This window comes from Chlorocebus sabaeus, chromosome 20, assembly GCF_047675955.1.
Source record: "Chlorocebus sabaeus isolate Y175 chromosome 20, mChlSab1.0.hap1, whole genome shotgun sequence".
Lineage (NCBI taxonomy): Eukaryota > Metazoa > Chordata > Mammalia > Primates > Cercopithecidae > Chlorocebus > Chlorocebus sabaeus.
This window is the reverse complement of record NC_132923.1, coordinates 17,075,331-17,099,325: the sequence shown is the minus strand read 5'-3', so window position 1 is coordinate 17,099,325 and position 23,995 is coordinate 17,075,331. Positions and strand designations below refer to the sequence as shown.

At 39.7% G+C, this 23,995-nt stretch overlaps 1 protein-coding gene and 1 pseudogene across 1 annotated transcript; one reads left to right on the top strand and one right to left on the bottom strand.

The window, feature by feature from the left end:
- The first annotated feature begins 248 nt into the window (after positions 1–248).
- LOC103224107 (3 beta-hydroxysteroid dehydrogenase/Delta 5-->4-isomerase type 1-like) lies at positions 249–23,694 on the top strand (annotated as a pseudogene).
- LOC103224108 (RNA polymerase II subunit A C-terminal domain phosphatase SSU72 like protein 2) lies at positions 13,681–15,734 on the bottom strand. Its single transcript, XM_007977372.3, has one exon. It carries the CDS (start codon positions 14,733–14,735, stop codon positions 14,151–14,153), a length of 585 nt encoding a protein of 194 aa, XP_007975563.3. The 5' UTR covers positions 14,736–15,734; the 3' UTR covers positions 13,681–14,150.
- Positions 23,695–23,995: the final 301 nt, after the last annotated feature.

Below are 23,995 nucleotides of genomic sequence, written 5' to 3'. Positions count from 1 at the left end.
GCCAGAAGCCACAGTGCATAAAGCTTCAGACCTGCCACAGGGGATGAGGTGACCAGCACCCTGATTACTCTGTCCACCTTTTAACAATCTAACAAATGGCTAGAGCTTTTGCATTTTTTTTTTTCAACTACCACTGGCAGTGGTGGGGACATGGAATTTTTGCAAAACAGCGGGTGGAAGAAAATAAGGGATCTGTGTGAATACATAAGCATTTGACCACCCTTCTTAGTCCCCTCCTGGGTCACCCGAATCAGATCTGCTCTCCAGCATCTTCTGTTTCCTGGCGAGTGATTCCTGCTACTTTGGATTGGCCATGACGGGCTGGAGCTGCCTTGTGACAGGAGCAAGAGGGTTTCTGGGTCAGAGGATCGTCCGCCTCTTGGTGAAGGAGAAGGAGCTGAAGGAGATCAGGGCGTTGGACAAGGCCTTCAGACCAGAGCTGAGGGAGGAATTTTCCAGTAAGTAAACTTGAGTCATGGGTGAGTGGCTCCATCTTAAAACCTCCATGCATGTTGGGAGGTGGACCTTGTCTAGCAAGTTATGGAACGTTGTAGTCAAATCAAAGCCAATCCCACATCCACAGTAATCACAAAGGAAATATTAAATAGTATAAAATGGCATAGTGGGAAAGATACTGGATGTGATGTCTGGAGACTGGATTCTGGTCCTGACCCAGAACTTGAGAGGCAGCCGCCTCAGCCTCCACGCATTTTTTTCTTCTCATCTAAAAACAATCCCACATCAGTTCTCTTTCTTGTCTACAACTCATTTGTTCTGAAGCATTTTGTCTTGCCAATTGCTGTGCAACATTCACAAAAACCACTATTTACCTGGAGACCTCACCAGTGAGTCCCTGTCTGTCTAGACTTCCCCAGGCTTTGTTTTGTTTTGTAGCATCCTTAGCATCTTTAGTGAAGGCAAAATAAAAGGAAATGGAAAAAAAAAAGATGAGTGTGTGAGTGTGTGTGTGCGTGTGTGTGACAGAGAGAGACAAATGAGGGGGAGAATCACAAAGGCAGAATGAGAAAGACAGAGTGAGAGACAGCATCAGTGAGAGAGAGAGAGAGTGCACACAAGTGCACAGCACAGAGCAGAGACAGAGTAAGACGCAGTATGAGGCCAGACATGCCTCATTTAGATTTCACATATATGGCTTTTTTTAAAACCATTTGTCTCTGTTATCACCGAAATAAATTGACAGCAGAATTTGAAGGAGCAACTTCTTGTGCAAATAGACCCAAGAGGGAGTTAGAAGAGGGGTCACAGGCCAGACACAGTGGCTCATGCCTGTAATCCCAGCACTTTGGGAGGCCAAGGCGGGCAGATCACGAGGCCAGATGTTTGAGACCAGCCTGGCCAACGTGTCTCTTTAGTAGAGACAGAAACCCTGCCTCTACTAAAAATGCAAAAATTAGCCGGGCGTGGTGGCATGCCCCTGTAATCTCAGCTACTCAGGAAGCTGAGGCAGGAGAATCACTTGAACCCAGGATGTGGAGGTAGCAGTGAGCCAAGATCACGCCACTGCACTCCAGCCTGGGTGACAGAGCGTGACTCCATCTCAAAAAAAAAAAAAAAAAAGCTTCCTCCTTCTCCAAGGCACTGTGGACTTGGCGAGTGTTTTATGTAGACTAAATACAGTTGCTTTTATGGCATGACTTGAGCTAGCGGGAGGTCTAGAGAAGCTGCTAGACAACTACAGCTTAAGAGCACAGAAGCTGCACTAGACTGTCTGGGTTCAAATCCAGCTTTGCCATAATCTAACTGAGGCACCTTGGACAAGTGGATTAACCTCTCTGTCTCGTCATCTGTAAGAAATAAGGCTAATAATATTACCAATCTCATAAGGTTGTTATGAGCAGCAAATGGGTCAGCACATGCAAAACCTTTAGCACAGTGCCTGGCACAGAAAGAACACTGAAATGATTCTGTTTTATCTTCATACAGACCCCTGCCCATCCATTATGCCCCCTGCATTTTCACTATAGGGGAACTGTTCCTCTAGGCTGAGCATTGCTTTTTTTCCTGATATCAGATGCTAGATTGCAAATATTGCTGAGACACAAGGATTACAGACATTTAATATTGGTTGTGTATCTCTCCCCTCCTCTGCTTCCACTGCTGGACCCTTCTTCCAGCTCTCATCTAAACCTTGGCACAGACATTCTGATTAATCTCTTGATCACCTGGATTTCTCATATCCCCTATACCAGTCTGTTTTATATCCTCAAGCCAAGGTTAACTTCCTGCATCACAACTCTGCTTCTGTTTCTCTTTTATGCTTTTTTTTTTTTTTTTTTTTTTCTTGAAACAGTGTTTTGCTCTGCTATCCAGGCTGGAGTGCAGAGACATAATCTTGGCTCACTGCCACCTTCACCTCCTGGGCTCCATCCATCCTCCTGCCTCAGCCTCCCAAGTAGCTGAGACTATAGGCACTATAACCCGGGTAATTTTTGTACTTTTAGTAGAGACAGGGTTTCACCACATTGTCCAGACTGGTCTCAACTTCCTGGGCTCAAGCGATCCACCCGCCTCAACCTCCGAAAGTGCTGGCTGGAATTACAGAGGTGAGCCATTGTGGCCAGTCTGTTTTTCTACTTCTTTTACATATAATTAATAGGTTTTATTTGGTATGATGCCAGAGACCCAAAATCATTATTCCTGGTTACATATAGAATTAAATTAAAATATTTTTCCTCTTATACCCAACTCTCTATAATCACCTTACTCCCCTTAAGAAATATGGTGAGCTTCCCATGGCTCTAGCAATGCTTATATTCCAAGCACACTTGACAATGCACTGTTCAGATTCGTTTCCTGGAATGAGGTGAGGTACAAACACATATTTGCTCTTTCCCAATCAACCGCTATGTATGCTGATTTCTGTGCCTTTGTTTACTTGTTCCTTTTATGGAATGTACACCCTCCACTCTAACACTCCCACTCTAACCATCCTTGAACACCTATGACACATCACCTTTATCAGAAAACTTCCTAGCCAGACCCAGAAATCCTTGCAATGACCTGACCCGTGTTCATACGAAGCTCCAGAACAAGACCAAGCTGACAGTGCTGGAAGGAGACGTTCTGGATGAGTCATGCCTTAAAAGAGCCTTCCAGGACGTCTCGGTCGTCATCCACACCACCTCTATCATTGATGAATTCTGTGTCACCCACAGAGAGTTTATCATGAAAGTCAATGCGAAAGGTATAGTATCCTGGGGAGGAGATGGAGCAATGTGGGAAAATGAGAATCAGAAAGAAGGACAGGATGGAAAGAGAAGTTTCTTCACTGAACACCTGCTGTACTCTGGGCCAAGTGCCTTTGCTGATCACTACCAACGAGGGAGTTCAAGACTGCTAACTTTAGTTTTTTAGATGATAAAACTAGGGCTAAGAGATGACAAGTAACTTGTTCCAGGTTCCCCAGGTAAGTAAGTAAGTAGGAGAGTTAGACTTTAAACTCACTCCTGTGTGACTCCAAAGACTGTAGAAGCTCTTTCAACTGTGGGTAGAAGTGCAAAGGGGAGTGAGAGTGATGGAGGAGGACAAAGTGGGCCTTTCATGCTTTATTCTGTATACCCCTATACCACTGGTTTAAAAAAATAAGCATGCGGGCCTGGTGCAGTGGCTCACGCTGTAATCCCAGCACTTTGGGAGGCCAAGGTGGGCGGATCACTTGAGGTCAGGTGTTCGAGACCAGTCTGGCTAACACGGTGAAACCCCGTCTCTACTAAAAATACAAAAAATTAGCCTGGCATGATGGTGGGCGCCTGTAGTCCCAGCTACTTGGGAGGCTGAGGCAGGAGAACCGCTGATCCCGCGAGGCAGAACTTGCAGTGAGCTGAGATCGCACCATTGCACTTCAGCCTGGGCAAAAAGAGCGAAACTCTGTTCAAGGAAAAAAAAAAAAACCTCTTTCTCCTGAGAAGCAATATTTTTAGATTTATTTTATTTTCCTAATGTTGTCATGGATACCTGGTAGCTCCAAGTTCAATATTATGTATAATCATAGAACACAACTTTTCTGTTACAGAACAATTATTTCTGTGATTCCAGCCTTCCCATATGTGGTACCAGGTTTGTATTTTACTTTTTTGTCCTATGCATTCTATTATTTTTGGCTATTGCTTTAAACATCTTTCAGAAGTAGGGTATGTTTGAGTTATAACGAAAAATCACATTTCTCTCCACAATAGATAACCTACTCCTGGTGATGTTGAACCTTTTCCTGCTGGAAAGAATGGAGTATTCAAAAGGTGACAATCTGACCAGAGATAAGCACACGAGCTATCAACACCGACTGGGGATGAAGTCCTTGCTTTGCCCCCATGATTTGGGGGTAATTTAACTCACCTTGGTGAGCCTCAATCTCTAGTTCTACAAAATGGTGATAATAGAACTCAGATATCATTGCAAAGTTGAGAGAGCGAAATGAGAACTATGTAAGGCACTGTTCCTATTTGGTTCAATAAACATCACTTCTTAGAAATGGTGTCCATATCATGTGGTCAAAGGACCACCCCATTCTCCCTGCCACCTAATTCCTTGTAAGGCCACCCGGATAGTACAAATTTCAGCTCAGGGCTCTTTCCATGTTGCAGTGCTTTCTCTAAACTGACTGTGAAGATCATCAGATTTAGAGATGAAAGGGCTTTATAGGTTGCAAAGAGAGATAAAGACAAACATAGGCCATCTCCAGCTAAGTGGAGCAGAAATAGGGTTCTCATGTTCACCTTCTGCTTGTGCCTCTCCCTATAACCTCTGCAGCCCCCATGACGATCCATGGGATGACCTGTCTTCAAGCAGTCCTCCAGCCCCAGCAGCGGGGCGGTAACAGAGCATTATCTTCAAAGGGATATTTATGAGAACACTTTGAAAGAGCGGAGGGACTGTTCAGAACAGGCTCTCAGGTAGAACTCTACTGCTGGCCTCTCTTGTTCCAGGGCCATGGCTGTGACGGTCAGCACCTCACCAAAGCACAGGCACCTGCTGCATGTGGAGCCTTTCCCAATGTCTGAGGGGCTCACACTCATTTGAGGGGCCACGGAGGGAGACAGACACATACCATCTCCCATTTTCACTCCTCTTGAGCTTCCCCCTATCAAGGTACCAACCAGATGCTGCAAAATGTATAAGTTCCAAACACTTTAATACATCCTGGGTTAAAATTTAGTTGAAAACACAGCATGCGGCCGGGCATGCTGGCTCACACCTGTAATCTCAGCACTCTGGGAGGTCGAGGCGGGTGGATCACCTGAGGCCAGGAGTTCAAGATCAGCCTGGGCAGCATGGCAAAACCCTGTCTCTACTAAAAATACAGAAATTAGCCAGGCAAGGTGGCGGGCGCCTGTAATCCCCGCTACTCGAGAGGCTGAGGCAGGAGAATCGCTTGAACCCGGGAAGCAGAGGTTTCAGTGAGCCAAGATTGTGACACTGCACTCCAGCCTAGGTGACAGAGTAAGACTCTGTCTCAAAACAAAAAAACAAACAAAAAAGAAAACAGCATACAAAATAAGATAATGAAAAACCTAAAAAGGAGCAGTGGACATAAGCAGCTTTGAAATGCAATCTTCTGGGCTAACATTATCCTTTGTTGTGACAAAAAGGTAGTTACAGATTAATTAAAAAATTGTAACAATGACTACAACATTCCTGAGGTGGGGCAAAGACCCCATTTGTATTAGATATATGCATATTCTCATTCTTGTTAGCATAAAATTTATTCCTAGATTAATTTTTTCTGCAAGAAGTTTTCTGAAATATTTCACTAAATTTAAAAATCATTGTTGTGAAATGTAACACTTCATCTCAGGATTCACAGCTTGTATGTACGTTTGTAGTAGTAAACTACACTTACTAAAAAGGTATGTTAGAGAAAATAGACTGTCCTAGAAAACAGACCTTGCTCATCAGTCTTACATATTTTTTGCTTTGATTACTTTGACCTTGTTAAAAACAATCCAGCTAGCCTGTAAGTTCTGGACATAAGGGTTTTTTTTAAATTTTTTATTTTTTTACTTTTTATTTTTTAGCTTTCATCACTTTATTGTTAACCAATGAATATTAGAATATTATCCAAAATTAGAGATATAATTGTAACTTAATTGTACAACACAAAATTATGCTAATGGTAAAAGCCTACTGGGATTTACCAAATACTCATTAGTGTATTTTTACCTGGACTATATGAATATGTGCTTGCGACTCCTAATGATAAGTTGTAATTGGTTTGATCTTTATGAAAATCCATATTGCAAATGGTTCTTGTTTAGAAAAATTCACTCAGCCTTAAAAATGGATTAAGTCCATTTTAATCCTAATCTCCAAATAGATCATAAGCAGCAAAATATAACTGATAATTTTTCAATACTGTATCAAACTGATATAGCTATGGTAGTGCACATAATTCAAAATGAGGAAAATTAACAAAAATCCAATGAAAGTTCAGGTTTTTATCTGTTATGGCAATTGCTTTAAAGTGAACATTTATGTTTCAAAACATGAATAGTACGGTCCACCATCCATTCCTTTGATGTACTGCAAGTAGGAACATTCTCTTCCATAGGATTCTGAAGCATGTGCGCAAACATGGTACAACAGTCACTTCAAGGTTAATCAGCTATGTTTTGTCCTACAACGTTCAAAAAATATGTTAAACGCAACCTTTCCTTTTCATCATGTCTGTCCAGATTAATCCTTTTAAAGGGAGCAAAATCAAAAAAGCACAAGAGACATTTTCAGACACAAGTTGAATCTACTGTGCATAAAAAGGTTTAATAAAATGGCAATTTTAATAGATAAATGTAAATTTGAGTGTGTAATACCAAATGGAAAGTAGCTGAACCACACAGAGAAAACAAGGCTTTACATATCTCCAAATTTAGCTGTTTTACAATAAACAGTGTATTAGAACATGTGAATATTAGAACCTCCTCCCAATTGGAAAGATTTCTTCAGTAAGATATAAATGAAATTAATATGAACTAAAATTATAATTTCTAAAATAGAATTAACAAACCAAATTTAAGCATCTTTAATTAGAGATTGAAAAAAAAGAAGCACAGTGATCTAGAAACCAAATATACTGATTACGTAACTATCATATCAGGGTACAGACATTCTTCATATGCTACAAGGTTAGCATCTCTCTCTCCTCACACACACACACACACTCTCTCTCTCTCTCACACACACTCTCTCTCTCTCTCTCACACACACACACACACACACACACTCTCTCTCTCTCGTTCTCTCTCTCACTCTTCCTCAGTCATACAGCACCCCTCCAGGATGATAGTATACCAGTGAGGAACTTACAATCTTAATACAAATCAGAATCCCACAGTTTGACTCAACAAAAAGGCAGTTAAAAATTTAGCACTCTAGTTATTTTGAGGGAAAATAAAATATCAAAAGTATTTCTTGATGATTGAGGCTATCATTATGAATTATAAAACATATAGCTACACACTCCACTGTGTTTGAACAACCAGTCATTGCCGGTGTAGTAGTGAGGTAGTATTGTTGTCCCCTCCTCGAGACTGATGTTTTTATATGCTGCCCTTCCAGAAAGGTCCAAGTTTTAAAAAATAATTAAAATCAGTTACCAACAAATGTATATTTTCTTTTATTAATCATTTGTTTTTTTTTAAATAAGTCTAGAAAAGAATGAAACTTTTAAAATCTTGCAGACGCTGTTTCATCAATAAACTCTCCTAGGGAACTACTACTGCTGTCTGAACCTCTGTGAAATGGTAGGCAAGAAAAAGCCATCAAAGGATTACAGGGGATAAAACATCAATCAATGTAGCTGTTAAAGATGACTGTGATTAAATAACCAAATATCAAATATCCAATAAGGTAATTAAATTTGGATTTAAACAAACTAACCACCAGCTGTACATACATTATTAAATATTCTAATCTCTTTCCTGATTCATAGGTATATTCTACATGATAATCAAAGACTGTCCACTGTGCTACTACCATCATTTTAAACACTGACTGATCTGTATGATGGCGGAATTATGGCCATTTTAAATTGTCTTTTAAATAAATTCCCTTTTCTCTTTTCGAATGGTGTATATATATATAATATATATTATATTTTTAAAAATTTACGTTGAGACCAATGAAGTATATTAACTTCAATATTTTTCTTTAATGAGAATATGATATTGCATATTTGAGATAAAGTTTTAACATATAGATTATATCTATTTTACTAGTGCTCACTTTAATAGATAAAACCCAAGTTGGATAATAAACCACAGATTATTGTAAAATTTAGAATTATCTACTCAAATAACAAGTCACCAAATAAAATCAAATAAAAAATGTTAATAAAAAGTATATTCTTATATATGTTTGGGGGATGGGATGCATTTCACACCACTAAGCCACATGTTTCTGTTTAAGGTTTATAAATGACACTGAAATAAGCAATCTTTCATATTGAGAGATTCAAATTGTATTAAATTTAAAATGTTCATTGATTTGAGCATTGAGAACATCAGGTGATTAACCTAATGATGCTTTCAAGGAGAAACAAGTGAAACACTTCATAATCCTTGGTAGTGGCACTAAACCACGTTCATTAATAGGAGAAACATAGATCAGAAGTAGTTGTTCATAGTTGAATTAATTTACATGTTATCTACTGAATTAGACTTATTATGGCAACCTAAAATAACAGCACAGATTAGCTCTCAAAAGACAATGAGTTTATTTAAACAAAGGATTGCAAACAGGAATGCACTGGGTATAGCAAGTCATAGGTACATCTAAGAGGTTGGGGTAAGGGGAAACTTTTAAAGGCAAAAGGAAGTCCACAGAAGCTACTTTAAAACAAAGTTTATTGGTCACAGAAGCTGACTGCAGGAGTTGGCATTGGCTTATTGGTGGAGACAGCCATTGCTAGGCATGTGTTCTTGAGAGAACATTTTATCTGCAATGCTGCACTCTTGAATATAATGCAGTTACAGAAATACGTGTGTCCATGCAGAATGAGCAAAGTGTGTAAGACCTGCTGATGGTGTAAAGCATGCAGGATGTGCCATAATCTCTTGTGGGTTTTAGGGAGTCCTTGTGATAGTTCTTATCTCAGATATACAAGCGTGGGCTCCCCTCCTTCATGACCCTCCAGCTCCACTTCACCTGGATCTGACGATAGTGGACTTCATCTTGGTAGTAACAACTTTCACATCAAAGTTTTAAGAAAATATTCTTTTTCCTCTTGGAGTGTAGGTAGCAGGAGGCAAGACTGGAAGTGGGGAACCCAGCTGGTACAGTAGTTTGTGGAGGAGAGGTTGGAAGCTTGGAGGAAAGAAGTGTCTGTGAAAAGGCAGAGGAATGGACACATGGGAGAGGGATGTTAGAGCTGACATGAGCGGACTTCTTGATGAGAAAAGGAGGACTTTTGAATCACTCTCAGATTTCTGACTTTCAGGGTGGCTGGGTCCAAATACATAAGTGGAAGTTTTGGTGGTAGGGCAGTGAAGTGTTTCCTCACTGATAGTTTCTCTCTATTCTGTCAATGTGGCTTAAGGCAAGGCCATCAGCTGTCAGTGGGCAGTCAGGATCATGACTGGGGATAGCGGTGAGGATATTTGGTATAGGTAATTGTTTCAAAATATGGGAATACAAACTTGAGTGTAGGTTTTTGTGATAGTGTTGAGAGCTCTTCTGAAGATAAAAGTGAGACTGTCCCATAGATATTACTTTTTCCAGCCTATCCATTTGGAAAAACATGACAAGGTGGTTGAGTTTCTCTTTTCTCTCTGTTTGGACATGGATGATGCAAATGTGACAGAAGAGAAAGGTGCAGAAATGCTGAGGGAGTTTGAAAGGGTGCAATTATAGTGATAAACCATGAAACCTGGCTTTGAACCGGAAAGGGTGAATAAGTAAGGACAGCTGGAATCCATGGGTTGTGGAACAATGCATGGTGAAACAGCCCTTATAGTTTAAATAAAGAAGCAAAAGTGAATGGCAAGATGTGGTCTTATAGTTGGGGCATGACTGTTTCAGATTTTGATCTGGTGGTGAGGTTCTTGATGACTATGGCCATGGGTGTCTCTGGTGGGGTGTAGACAAGTGCAGTTGGAGAAGTGAGAGTGTTGAGGGTGTTGGGTGAATAATCTGTGTGGATGCTAGAATTGCTAAGAACTGTGGCAGTAGTTGGGTGTGGGGAAGCATGAGAGGTGAGAGCTAATATTATCACTAAAGATCAGGGTGTGGGAAGTATGGGGCATGATTATGTGTTGAGCAGATATGGTGAGAAGACTTTCTAGGTTGTTGAACACCTCTAGTGTTGGCTTATTGCATAAAGGGAGGGGAGCTCTGATTGGAAGTTGTAATGGTGACCTCCTATATCTGACTATCTACTATGTAGAGTGGGAAATTGAGATTTAGATTTGCTGTATTGAAAATACAATGGTTTCTTGAGGAAGTAGCCAGAGAAAGAGGCAAATGGATGTTCACATGGTTATTGAAGATGAAAACTGACATTTGGATACAAATTTCAGGAAGATTTGAAGATAAGTCTTAACTATAAAAGTGAGTTATGCCAGAGAGAAGAATATTGTGATAAGGACCAGTCAAATGAACATTGCTTTAGGTGTGTCTGACAAATTTCTATTTCTTGATTACATGATGTATGCCCTATAATATTTTCTTAACCAACTCCTTTATTTTGTTTGGTTTTCTGTATTTGTGTATGTGTGTTTTTTCTTCCATTTTAAAATTACCATAAGAAAACTAATAAAACACTCAAAAAATGAGGGAAATACTTTATATTTCATGGAAAAAAACTTAACATTATAAGTATGTTAACAGCTTTATTTGTAATTGTTTTATTTCCTCTCCTTTACTTCCTCTCCCTCCTCACTTCCCATGTCCAATCTTTCCTCCTCCTTCTTCTTCTTCTGTTTTGAAACTGAGTCTCGCTCTGTTGCCCAGGCTGGAGTGCAGTGGTGCCATCTTGGCTCACTGCAACCTCCACCTATCAGGTTCAAGCAATTCTCCTGCCTCAGCCTCCCTAGTAGCTGGGAGTACAGGTACATGGCACCACACTAGGTTAATTTTTGTATTTTGGGTTACTGGTGTGAGCCACTGCTCCCGGCCCCATGTCCAATCTACCCCAAAGTCTGACCTGGATTATGTAATCACCATGTGGCTTGTTTGTGGTTTTACACAAGTCGAATCCATGAAGCAGAGTGTGTAATACTTCAAGCTCAGTCTGTTGGTTGAAGTAAGTTGTAAGGCAATGTCCCTGGATAAAAGGGGATGGGTAAGAGACTGCACATCATGATGGGGGAATGGCACATGTGTTCAGCAGAGAGAATGGCTGGAAGCTAGTTTTACAGATGCACAACTGTACCTGACAAACTATCAGATTGACAAATGTTCAAAAGCTTGACACTATACCCTGCTGGCAAGTTTGTGAGGGAAAAGGCATGTTTGCCAGTGGTGATGAAAAATGTTACAACCTCTATGGAGGGAATCTTGAATATCTAATAAATTTAAAAACACATTTACTCTGTCTTCCAAGTAGTCTTATAAGTAGCTAGGACTCAGGTGTGTGCCACCACGCTTAGCTAATTTGTATATTTTATATTTTTGTAGAGATAGGGTTTCACAATGTTGCTCAGGCTGGTCTTGAACTCCTGGCCTCAAGGCGACTCTCCTGCCTCAACCTCTCAAGGTGCTGGTATTACAGGCATGAGCCACTGTTCTGGCCTATACTTCTCTTTGACCACAGTAATCCTACTTCTAAAAATTAACCATAAGGTCTATCAGCAGAATTATCCAACTGAAGAAGTGAGAAAAAAAGAACAAAAAAGAAAAGAAAGAGATCCTCAGGTACTGGAGGAACAATATCTAAAGGTCTAACAGATGTGTAGTTTGGGTCTCAAAATGAGGTGCAAGAAAGAATGGAACTGATTTTTGTTTTTGAGGCAATAATTGTGAAATTATTCAAATTAGGTAAAAAGCTGAAAAATTACAGATTAAAAAAGCTCATGGAACTTCAAGGAGGCTTAAAAACAAAGAAAGTTATATGTAGATGCCTCACAATCAAACTGAAAATTAAGACAAGGGGAAAAAAATTAAATGTAGCCAAAGGATGCAGGACAGAAAACGCCGGTACCTTAGTAGCATCAAGCACACCCGATTTTGATTACTCTCATTGTCCTCCAGTAATACAAACAGGATGATTTGGAGAAATTGTTGATTCTGGGGCTGAGGCTGGAAATATATCAGACAAACCTGGGGCATCTCATAATGTCAGAGTGAGTTTCCTTTCCCATGAAAAATCAAGTAAAACAAAACAAACACCACAATGGGGCACGTGAAAGGGTCCAGGAGGCAACTGAAAGCGCTTGTGATGGCCAAAACAGCAACAGTTTGAGCAACAAAACAAAGAAGGATCAAACTGTAACCCCACATAGAAAAATAAATATCCAAGATTCCATACTGCTATGAAGAAATAACTGAATACATACATTCATGAGGGGGAGAATAGACACATCTGTGTGGAGTGAGTCCATATAATTTACATGGATAATCCACCCACAGGGAAGTAGAGCACAAGTCCACACTCCTTACAGGTGGGCAGCACATAGGGACTTTTTCTAAGGAGTCCAGCATGGAAAACGTGAAAAAGGCTGAATTCACAGTGGAGAAGGCTGATGAAGTGGAGCTGGAAGGTCATGAAGGAGGGGAGCCCATGCTTGTATATCTGAGATAAGAACTATCGCAAGGACTCCCTAAAACCCACAAGAGATTATGGCACATCCTACATGTTTTACACCATCAGCAGGTCTTACACACTTTGCTTATTCTGCATGGCCACACGTATTTCTATAACTGCATTTTCTTCAAGACTGCAGCATTCCAGATAAAATGTTCTCTCAAGAACACATGCCTAGCAATGGCTGTCTGCACCAATAAGCTAATGCCAACTCCTGCAATCAGCTGCTGTGACCAATACATTTATTTCCAAGCAGTTTCTGTGGACTTCTTTTTCCCTGTAAAAGTTTCCCCTTACCCAAACCTCTCAGGATACACCTGTGACTTGTTATACCCAGTGCATTCCTGATTCCAATCCTTCATTCAAATAAACTCATTGTCTTTTGAGAGCTAATCTCTGCTGTTATTTTAGGTTGCCATAATCAGTCTAGTTCAATAGGTAACATGTAAATTAATTCAACTATGAACAACTACTTCGGAACTATTTTTCCTCTATGGGTAAACATGGTTTAGTGCCACTACCAAGGATTATGAAGTGTTTCACTTGTTTCTCCTTGAAAGCATCATTAGGTTTATCACCTGATGTTCTCAATGCTCAAAGCAATGAACATTTTAAACTTAATAAAATTTTCACTCTGAAAGATCCCTTTTTTTTCCAGTGTAATTCATAAGGTTTAAACAAAAGCATGTCACTTAGTAGTTTGAAATCCATCCCCCAAACAGAAATAAGAATATACTTTTTAAAAAAATTTTTATTTCATTTAATTTGATGAACTATTATTTGAGTAGATAACTCCAAATTTTACAATAATATGTAGTTCATTATCCAACTTGGATTTTATCTATTAAAGATAAAACATTTATCTCTTTAAACATGTAATATTATACTCTTATTAAAGAAGAACAACATTTAAGTTAATATACCACACTCCATTGGTCTCAACTAACTTAAAAAATTTAAAAATTAAAAAAAATAGCCCTCAAATTGTGAAAAGAAAGTTCATTTAAAAGGTGCTTATCTATACAATGTTATTTATCTGCTGAGTAGCCTTAAACAAATCATTTTTCCAGCAGTCCATTATCAACTCTGCTTGCTCATCTGGAAAATGCAGTCATGGTGGGATAGCATCCTTGTAGAATGATATAAGCACTAAATTCGTTATTCTATGTAATGCACCTAGAACAATGCCAAGCATGTTTCCGTGCTTTTAAAACTGTTAGTCCTTCTCATTTCCCATAAAATATTTCCTTGGTAATTGTCCCTTTCCAGGTGATATGTACAAAAGTAATACAAACAGCACTCAGTGGAAGGTCTTTGCAACTGCTTCTCACAATAAATCTGGACTAAAGTCCCATGCCTAAGTTCTTACTGAGGAAGGGGACAAAGCCAGCCCAGATCTTCAGTAGAAGCAGACGGTGTGAAGAAAGCTTCTTCCTGACTTCTCCTCCATTTGCAACAGCAGCTCCTCCAGACTGTCTTCCATGTCGTCTGACTGCTGCAGGCACTGGCAAAGCTCACAGATGAGGAAAGCTCCCAGGGTGGCATCTTCCAGGGTATCTTTGATGTCTATGTTGATCACGTGCACAGGCTGCAAGGTCTGCTGTTCTCTGGAACACAGATCTTCCACCACTGTGTCATAGACACTCTCCTCACAGGTGAAGATGACATCAAAGAAATCAGTGCACTCCTGAAATCTTTCTGGACCAGGCTTGATTCTCTCATTTCTTCCCAAGATGTGTAAGATCCCATTGTGGGTGTAACATTCTCTATCTTTCCTGACGAGGTCATTGTACATCTCCTTATATGTTGCTGCAAAATCATAAACTACAGGACGACTGGGTCTTGGTCCTGGTAGCCTCACATGAGATTCCGTTCCGAAAGACCGGACACTCAGCCCTTTTCTCTTGAGGATGCTGTGGGCCTCCATGCTCCTGTTGATGTTGCTCACACACACCACAGCCACCCTGAGTGAGGAGGAGAACATGATGGCAGCCACTGGGAACCAGAGAGACACAGACACCTCAGCTGCAGCACGGACTCTGAGCCAAGGAGACGACCACCTGTAGCCAGGTCTTCCAAATGAGCTAATGTGGAGGCACAGGAGGCAGGTTTATATTGAGTCACCTTAATCAGTGGGTGGAGACTTCATGACTTCTGGATTGATTAGGTTGTGATAATGGACTCCTAACTCATCACAAGAACCATCAAGATGATTAAATTACCTCAAGCAGTAACTCTCAACAAAGGTGGCACCACCCAGTCCGGATTAATTTAAAATCTGGAGTTTGCTCTGTTGGTTCTCCTAGTGAATGGGGGCTGCTATTGACAATGGTCAAGACAATTAAGCTTCCTGCAAGCATGTCATAGGACTCTCCAGGGACCTTCAGACATGAAATTGGATGATAAGCATGCTGACAATTTCCAAGGCCGCACCCTATTTAATGATAAATTACAAGTATTGTCGCTTGTTTTAATTTTCATAATGTTCAAGAAGTGCAGTTGCATAAATCATAGGACCACTGTATATAGCCTTGTCCAGAAACTCACAAAATTTTCACCAATACAAAAAGAATCCCATTCTGAACAACACATCTGCTTATGCTATTTTAAGAGTTATTGAACACCACATTTTTCTGCATTTGATATTATTGAACTCATAGTGATTCTTCAGGGAATGCAGGAATTGATGCAATCCTGTGCCTCCGAGTACATCTGTGTTTGAGCTTTTCTACACTTAAATGCAATGTTTAGAATTTTTTTAGTAGTTGTATAATTTATTAAGAAAATAAAAGAGATTTTAAAATTATGAATGGGATTTCAAAAAATAAGATAATCATGTCTCTTTTGAATTGATTAGATTATGATAATGGACTGCTACTCACAAATACAATCAAAATGATTAAATTCCTAATTCAGTAACTCTCCACACAGGTGGCCCCCACCCAGTCAGGACTGATGTATAGGTGAGCTCACCCTCACCTCACCCGGCCCAATTTTACTTGTTTTTATTAATCTTTCTTAAATGTATGTATAGCTCACATTTATTTCAGTATAAATCAGATCAGGGACATCACTTTTGTCCCTGGTGCAGGGACAAAATCTATCTTTGAAGCAACATACTGTATTTTTCTACGTCCCTCTTACGGTGATTGTTACATTGCAAATACAGCAGGTTCTCAAATAACATCTTTTTTTTTTTCTTTTTCATTTTTTGAGACACAGTTTTGCTCTGTCAACCTGGCTGGAGTGCAGTGGTGCCGTCATGGCTCACTGCAGCCTCAAACTCCTGGGCTCAATCAGTCCTCCTACTTCAGCCTCCTGAGTAGCTGGAACTACAGGTGTGTACCACCATGTCCGGCTAACTTTTTTTTTTTTTAATAGAGGATGGGGTTTCACCATGTTACCCAAGCTGGTCTCAAATTCCTGGGCTCAAGTGATCCACCAGCTTCAGCCTCCCAAAGTGCTGGGATTACAGGCATGAGTCACTGTGCCCAGCCTCGAATAATATCATTTTATTATAATATTAATTTAAAAAATTGACTTCTGGCAGGCCAATGTCTGCGTGGGGTTTGCATATTCTCCCCATGTCTGTGTGGGTTTTCTCTGGATACTCTTGTTTCCTCCCACATCCCAGAGATGTGCAAATTAGATGAACTGACATCTCTATGGTCCCAGTGTGAGGGTGTGCCCTGTGCCCCGGATGGGGTCCTGTCCAACATTGGGTCCTGCCTCGCACCTAGAGCTGCCAAGATAGGTTCCAGCCACCTGCCACCCTGAACTGGAATCATCGGGTTGGAAAATGAGTGAATGAATACAAATTATTGAAAAATAAAAATTCATAAAACATGCAGTAATCATACAAATGCAAGACAATAACGATGAGAGTACAAAATAGATCAGCCAGCCTGTAGTGTCTGTCATTATTGATTTTTTAACTGTGTAGTAGTAGGAGGTGCTCCTTACAATTTTTTTTTTTGCAAACATTTATTCCTTGGTTTAACTTAACCGCAACTGCGACCACGATCACCCACTGATTCACCAAAAATTAGGTGAATAATAATCTTACTAGGTTTTATTAGGCTTTCTTAATTGTATGTACAGCTCACATTTGTTTCTAAGTTTAATATTCTAAGTGTGTTGAATCTTTATTTAGAAATTTGGTGATTTTTGTGACTCTTGTTCATATCAATTAGCCTATGACAAAATTAATTTTATCATACATCATTTCACTTGAAGTCATCATTTTGGGTTTGGTGGCTCATGCCTGTAATCCCAGCACTTTTGGAGGCTGAGGCGGGGGGATCACCTGAGGTCCAGAGTTCGAGAACAGCCTGGCCAACATGGTGAAACCCTGTCTCTACTAAAGAAATACAAAAAAATGTGCCGGGCATGGTGGCGGGTGCCTGTAATTCTGGCTACTCCAGAGACTGAGGCAGGAGAATTGCTTGAACCTGGGAGGCGGAGGTTGCAGTGAGCAGATATCATGCCATTGCACTCCAGCCTGGGCAAGAAGAGCCAAACTCCATCTCAAAACAAACAAACAAACACACAAACAAATTAGGAAACACCTTAAAGTTTCTCAAAGTGTGTTCTTAGACTAGCAGCATTAGCATTAATTGGGAACTTGGAAAAAATGAAAATGTAGACCCCAAACCAGTGAATCACAAAGTCTAGTGGTGAACCCCAGAGGTTTGTGTTCTTTTCTTCCCATTTCCATGAATTGTTCAGGTTCACATAAGTGATAATGTTTGGAAAGTCTTCTCTCTAGTAGGTTTCTTTGTGGGCAACACAGGAGATAAACTGCCTGAATTGCTGTGTATCTTTCCTTCACCCTGACACAGGGGCCACATCGTGGCTGGGTACAGCATTGCTGGGCTGTAGTCCTTTCTCTCAGTAGTCCTTAACTGCCATGCCACTGTCTGTTCCAGCATGGGAGATAAAAAGTCTAATTCCAGCATCACTCTTCTTCTGTAGATAAGATGCTATTTTTAATTGGATGTTTGTAAAATTTTTCTCTTTCTCCTTAGTGTTAAAAATTTTTACCAGAAGATGCCTCAATGTTTCTTATTTCTCTTCACTCTAGTCCAGTATTTCTCCATTTTTTCATCAATCCCCACTTATGGAGCCTTTTTAGACACTTTTTCCTAATCGCTGTCTCATACAATTTTAATAGCACAGGTATATTGTATATTTATGTACTGTATTTGTGCTTTGTACATAAAGAGAGTGAGATTTTTATTCACTCCCCCAAGAACCAATATTTGCCCCATTAGGGACACTATCACCCCCTTTTCACCTCTGTTGAGAGAGCATGGTTTAACCTGAAACAGTGAGCCTTTTATTACACTTCAAGGAATAATCTACTATTCTTGGTTTAATTATTGTCTTCTCTCCATTAATACCTTTTACTGCTTGTGACACTTTGTTATTCTTCATTTATCCTCCAAGTCCCTTATCTTTTCCTCATGGTTTCTTATATTTTTGCTTCTTGTTTTGAAATATTTGTGAAATCAAATTTGTATCTCAAGGAAGACCATCCCTTCTCTCAATTCACTGACTAAATTATTTATTAGTTTGGCCTCAGAAAGCATGGCCCCCTTGAATTTTTTTAATGGGGTTTTTTTTTCTTGTAAATCTGTTTAAGTTCCTTATAGACGCTGGATATTAGACCTTTGTCAGATGTATAGTTTCCAAATATTTTCTCCCATTCTGTAGGTTGTATACTCTGTTGATAGCTTCTTTTACTGTGTGGACACTCTTACGTTTAACTAGATCCCACTTGTGAATTCTTCCTTTTGTTGTTCCTCTGGTGTCTTTGTAATGAAATACTTGTGCTTTCCCCTGTCCAGGATGGTATTGCCTAGGTTGTCTTCCAGAGTTTTGATAGTTTGGCATTTGACATTTAAATCTTGAATCTACCTTGAGTAGATTTTTGTATATGGTATAAGGAAGGGGTCAAGCAGCAATCTTCTGCATGTGGCTAGCCAGTTATCCCAGCACCATTAATTGAATTAGGGAGTGTTTTCCTCATTGCTTGTTTTTGTCAGGTTTGTCAGAGATCAGATGATCAGGTGTGTGGCCTTATTTCTGGGCTCTCTATTGTACCATCGGTCTATGTGCCTGTTTTGGTACCAGTACCATGCTGTTTTGATTACTGTAGCCCTGTAGTATAGTTTGATATCAGGCAATTTAATGCCTCTGGTTTTGTTCTTTTTGCTTAGGATTGCCTTGGCTATTCAGGCTCTTCTTTGGTTCTTTATACATTTTAAAATAGTTGTTTTTTTGTTCTATAAAGAATGTCATTGGTCAGTTGATAGGAATAGCATTGAATCTGTAAATTGCTTTAGGCAGTATGGCCATTTTAATGATCCCATCCATGAGCATGAGATTTTTTTTCCCATTTTTTGTGTCTTCTCTGATTTCTCTGAGCAGTTTTTATAATTTTCATTGTAGAGATCTTTCACCTCCCTGGTTAGCTGTATTTCTAGGTATTTTATTCTTTTTGTGGCAGTTATGAATGGGACAACCTTTCTGATTCGGCTCTTGGCTTGACTGTTGTTGATGTACAGGAATGCTAGTGATTTTTGTGTTTTAATTTTGTATCCTGAAACTTTGCTGAAGTTGTTTATCAGCTGAAGGAGCTTCTGGGCCAAGACTATGGGGGTTTTCTAGATATAAGATCACATCGTCTGCAAATAGAGATAGTTTGTCTTCTTCTCTTCCTATTTTTACTTCTTCCTCTTTTTATTTCTTCCACTTTTTATTTCTTTCTCTTGCCTGATTTCTCTGGCCAAGACTTCCAATACTATGTTGAATAGGAGTGGTGAGAGAAGGCATCCTTGTTTTGTGCCAGTTTTCAAGGGGAATGCTTCCAGCCTTTGCCCATTTGATAAAACGTTGGCTGTGGTTTTGTCATAGATGGCTCTTATTATCTTGAAGTATGTTCCTTTAATACCTAGTTTATTGAGAGTTTTTAACATGAAGGGGTTTTGAATTTTATCAAAAGTCTTTTCTGCATCTGTTGAGATAATCATGTGTTTTTATCAAGTTCTGTTTATGTGAGGAATTACATTTATTGATTTGCATATGTTGAATCAACCTTGAATCCTGGGGATGAAGCCTACTTGATTGTGGTGGATTAGCTTTTTGATGTGGATTCATTTGCCTACTTGATTGTGGTGGGTTAGCTTTTTGATGCTGGATTCATTTGCAAGTATTTTGTTGAGGATTTCTGCATCGATGTTCATTAAGGATATTGGCCTGACGTTTTCTTTTTTTTGTTGTGTTTCCACCAGGTTTTGGTATTAGGATGATGCTGGCCTCATAGAATGAGTTGGGGAGGAGTCCCTTCTCCTTAATTTTTTGGAATAATTTCTGTAGGAATGGTAACAGCTCTTCTTTATACATCTGGTAGAATTCAGCTATGAATCCATCAGGTCCTTGGCTTTTTCTTGTTGGTAGGCTATTTATTACTGACTCATTTTTGGAGCTGATTATTAGTCTGTTCAGGGAATCAATTTCTTCCTGGTTCAGTCTTGGGAGGGTGTATATGTCCAGGAATTTAATCATCTATTCTAGGTTTTCTAGTTTGTGTGCATAGTGGTGTTCATAGTAGTTTCTGATGATTATTTTTATTTCTGTGGGGTCAATGGTAACATTTCGTTTGTCATTTCTAATTGTGTTTATTTGGATCTTCTCTCTTTTCTTCTTTATTAGTCTAGCTAGTGGACTATTTATTTATTTTATCTTTTTTTTTTTTTTCCAAAAAACCAACTTCTGGATTCACTGATCTTTTAAATGGTTTTTCATGCCTCCATTTCCTTCAGTTTAGCCCCTTTCATTTTGGTTATTTCTTGTTTTCTGCTAGCTTTGGGGTTGATTTTTTTCTTGCATCTCTAATTCTTTCAGTTCTTTCAGTTGTGATGTCAGGTTGTTAATTTGAAAACCTTATAACTTTTTGATATGGGCATTCAGTACTATGAATTTCCCGTTTAACACTGCCTTACCTGTGTCACAGAGATTCTGGTATGTTATATCTTTATTTTCATTAGTTTCAAAGAACTTCTTGATTTCTGCCTTAATTTCATTATTTTCCCATAAGTCTTTCAGGAATATGTTGTTTAATTTCTATGTAATTTCATATTTACCCAAAAGTCATTCAAGAACATGTTGTTTAATTTCCATGCAATTTCATGATTTTGAGTGATTTTCTTAGTCTTGACTTCTATTTTTTATTGTGTCATGGCCTGAGAATGTGTTTGGTTTGATTTTTATTCTTTTGCATTTGCAGAGGATTATTTTATGTCCAATTATGTGGTTAGTTTTAGAGTATGTGCCATATAGTGGTGAAAAAAATGTATCTTTTCTTTTTTTTTAGGTTTCAATATTTTATTCAAGTTTTTTTTTAAGTGATGTTAATTATAGCATTTCAAGGGGAGGATCTAATTCCACACAAAATGGAAGACTCTAAAATGTACCCATTAAACTGCTAAAAGACAAATTGAGTGGTGAGAATACAACAGAAGTCCAATTTAGATTCTGAGTGTTGTCACCATGTGATTGCAATCACACAGACAATTCCAAGCTTATAGCTGGAACTCCTGGAAGCTATTTCATATTCTGGTGCCAGGGCAAAAATTACAACACAAGAAGGAATAAGTCCTGAATTATTGGCTTCATCACATTCCTTAAATATTGGGTGGTTTTTGCAAATTGTGGCTTTCCAATCTACTTTAAACCTACAGACACATTGGCTTAAGATATATTGTCATGTAGTCTCACCCTCTGATTCCCAGAGCCCAGTCTCTTCAGGACCATAGCACCCCACTGCTGGTCTGGCCCTCCACATTCAGTCTACTCTGATGCCTTTTCTAATGCAACTAATTGCTTTTGAGTCTCCAGCACCATCTCAAAAAATAAAATAAAAAATAAAAAATAAAAAAACCTTTTCAGTTTCTACTTACCCATAACCTGTAAGTCTCCCCTACAGTGCAAGGAGTGTGCTAAGAAAACTAGTTTTTCATTTTAATTCTTACTCTCCACAGCTCCCAACAACAGGGGATGTGAAATGACAGGGGAAGTGTTAGAGGCATCTGTTTCCTAAAACCATTATCACTCACAGGCTTAGAGAATACTTCACAATGTTGGTCATTTACCACTTGAAGGTAAACTAACTCCATATTTTCTCTGCCACTAGATTAATTTTTGAAAAGATGAGACTGTCTCTCCAGAAACTCAAATTGCACAGAGACTGTAAAAGGAGCCAAGAGTACAAAAATAAGCAAATAAAAATGATCTTTTGCCCAGGATTTTTCTTCCTTCTTCAAGGGAAGACGCTCTGGATACCTCCATGAGCTTTGCTTTCACACAGCTCAGGGGAGACTGCAAGGTCCTCCCCATGCAGGTGTTACCAGCAGAGGGCACACTCCCCCCCACCCCCGTCCCTGCCCCTCTTCCTCCACCAGGCTCCACAGGAAACGCCAGTGCAGGGTTTGGAATACTAAGTAGAAGGAAGGTTTATCACCATCACCCCCTCTTTACATAACTGGGTACATGGAGTCACAACCAGAATTGGAAGCAGCTTGCCTGGAGAACACACAATCAGGAAAAGTGTGTGGGTATCCAGAAGCTCCCCAAACCCACTATTTGCTCAGTAACTCTAGGGATTTAGTTTTACTAGTCAAAGTTTTATTAGTCTTCAACAAAAAAAGAAAAAGTTTTATTAGTCTTTAACAAAATGAGAAAAATACCAGCAATTGCATGTATATATTTGAGTGTGTATTGCCTATATACAACTGTGAATGTGTGTGTGTCATGTGAATTCTTCCACTGCCCTTTTGTGCCTAAGGACTGGGACTGTCCATATTCTCAGAGTATAGTTTCCTGATTTTTTAGTTTTAAATACTCTGTCTTTAATGTTTGCAATGAAAAAAATCATAATTTTGCAATATTCTTACTTGTCAAAATATAAAGTGATAACTCTAGGTTCTTCTCCAAAATTAAAGTATACACATACACACACACACACACACACACACGTCCACAAAACCCAAAAGTCTAGAAATTCTTCCTCTCTAGAGCCCAAATCTTCATTTATTTTTATTTTTATGTTTTTCCTATGGCTGTAGCATGGCCCCAATCTCAGTCAGAGCCACAGAAGAATACAACACTCGGTGGTAACCCGAGTGTGTTACAACCACTGCACTTGGGAGTGGAGAATGGGGCACATGGATCTGTGCATGTGGCTGCAGCCCCATGGGGATATTTCCTGACACTGACAGCATATTCTTCATGGGCAGGTACCCAACTTCTGTTGGGCACCTGTGTCCAAGCTAGTATGCCAGGCTTCATCCACACCAGCATCATAGAGGTAACCAGGCCCAACTCCTACAATGAGATCATCCAGAATGGCCACAAATAAGAGCCTTTGGAAAATATATGGTCTGCTCCATACACATAGAGCAAAAAGCTTGCTGAGGAGGCTGTGCTGGCAGCTAATGGGTGAACACTGAAAAATAGCGGTATCCTGTACATTTGTGCCTTAAGACCCATGTATATCTATGAGGAAAGAATCCCAATCCTTTCTGCCACTACAAATGAGGCCCCATTACAATGGGATCCTGTCAAGTGTCAGCAAGTTATCCACAGTCAACACAGTCTATGTTGGCAACGTGGCCCGGGCCCACATTCTGGTCTTGTGGGCCCTGCAGGACCCCAAGAAGGCCCCAAGAATATGAGGTCAGTTCCACTACATCTCAGATGACACACCTCACCAAAGCTATGATAACCTTAGTTACACCCTGAGCAAAGAGAGAGGCCTCTGCCTTGATTCCAGATGGAGCCTTCCTTTAGCCCTGATAGGCTGCATTGACTTCCTGCTGGAAATAGTGAGCTTCCTGCTCAGGTCAATTTATACCTTGTGGACCGGCACAAGAAGACCCTGAAGTCCAAGACTCAGTGATTTAAGGATGACAGAGACGTGCATGTGGGTGTTGTTAGGAGATGTCATCAAGCTCCACCCTTCTGGCTTCATACAGAAGGTAACAAGTGCACAAGCCCAGGTCCTGCCTCCTCCCTTTCACACAATGGCCAACTTGTTGTCTTCCTTGTGTCATCAAAACCTGTGCAGTCACTGGCCCAACCAGAAGCTTTCTGTGCTAACCATATACCAAAGAACAGACAATGTGATTTGCCGTTACCGAATATCAGTGGCTAATCCTGAACAATTTGGGGTCTCTTTTAACT

Bases quoted from the DNA above. Each gene is read 5' to 3' on its own strand.
- LOC103224108 (XM_007977372.3), bottom strand. From the start codon at position 14,735: ATGTTCTCCTCCTCACTCAGGGTGGCTGTGGTGTGTGTGAGCAACATC.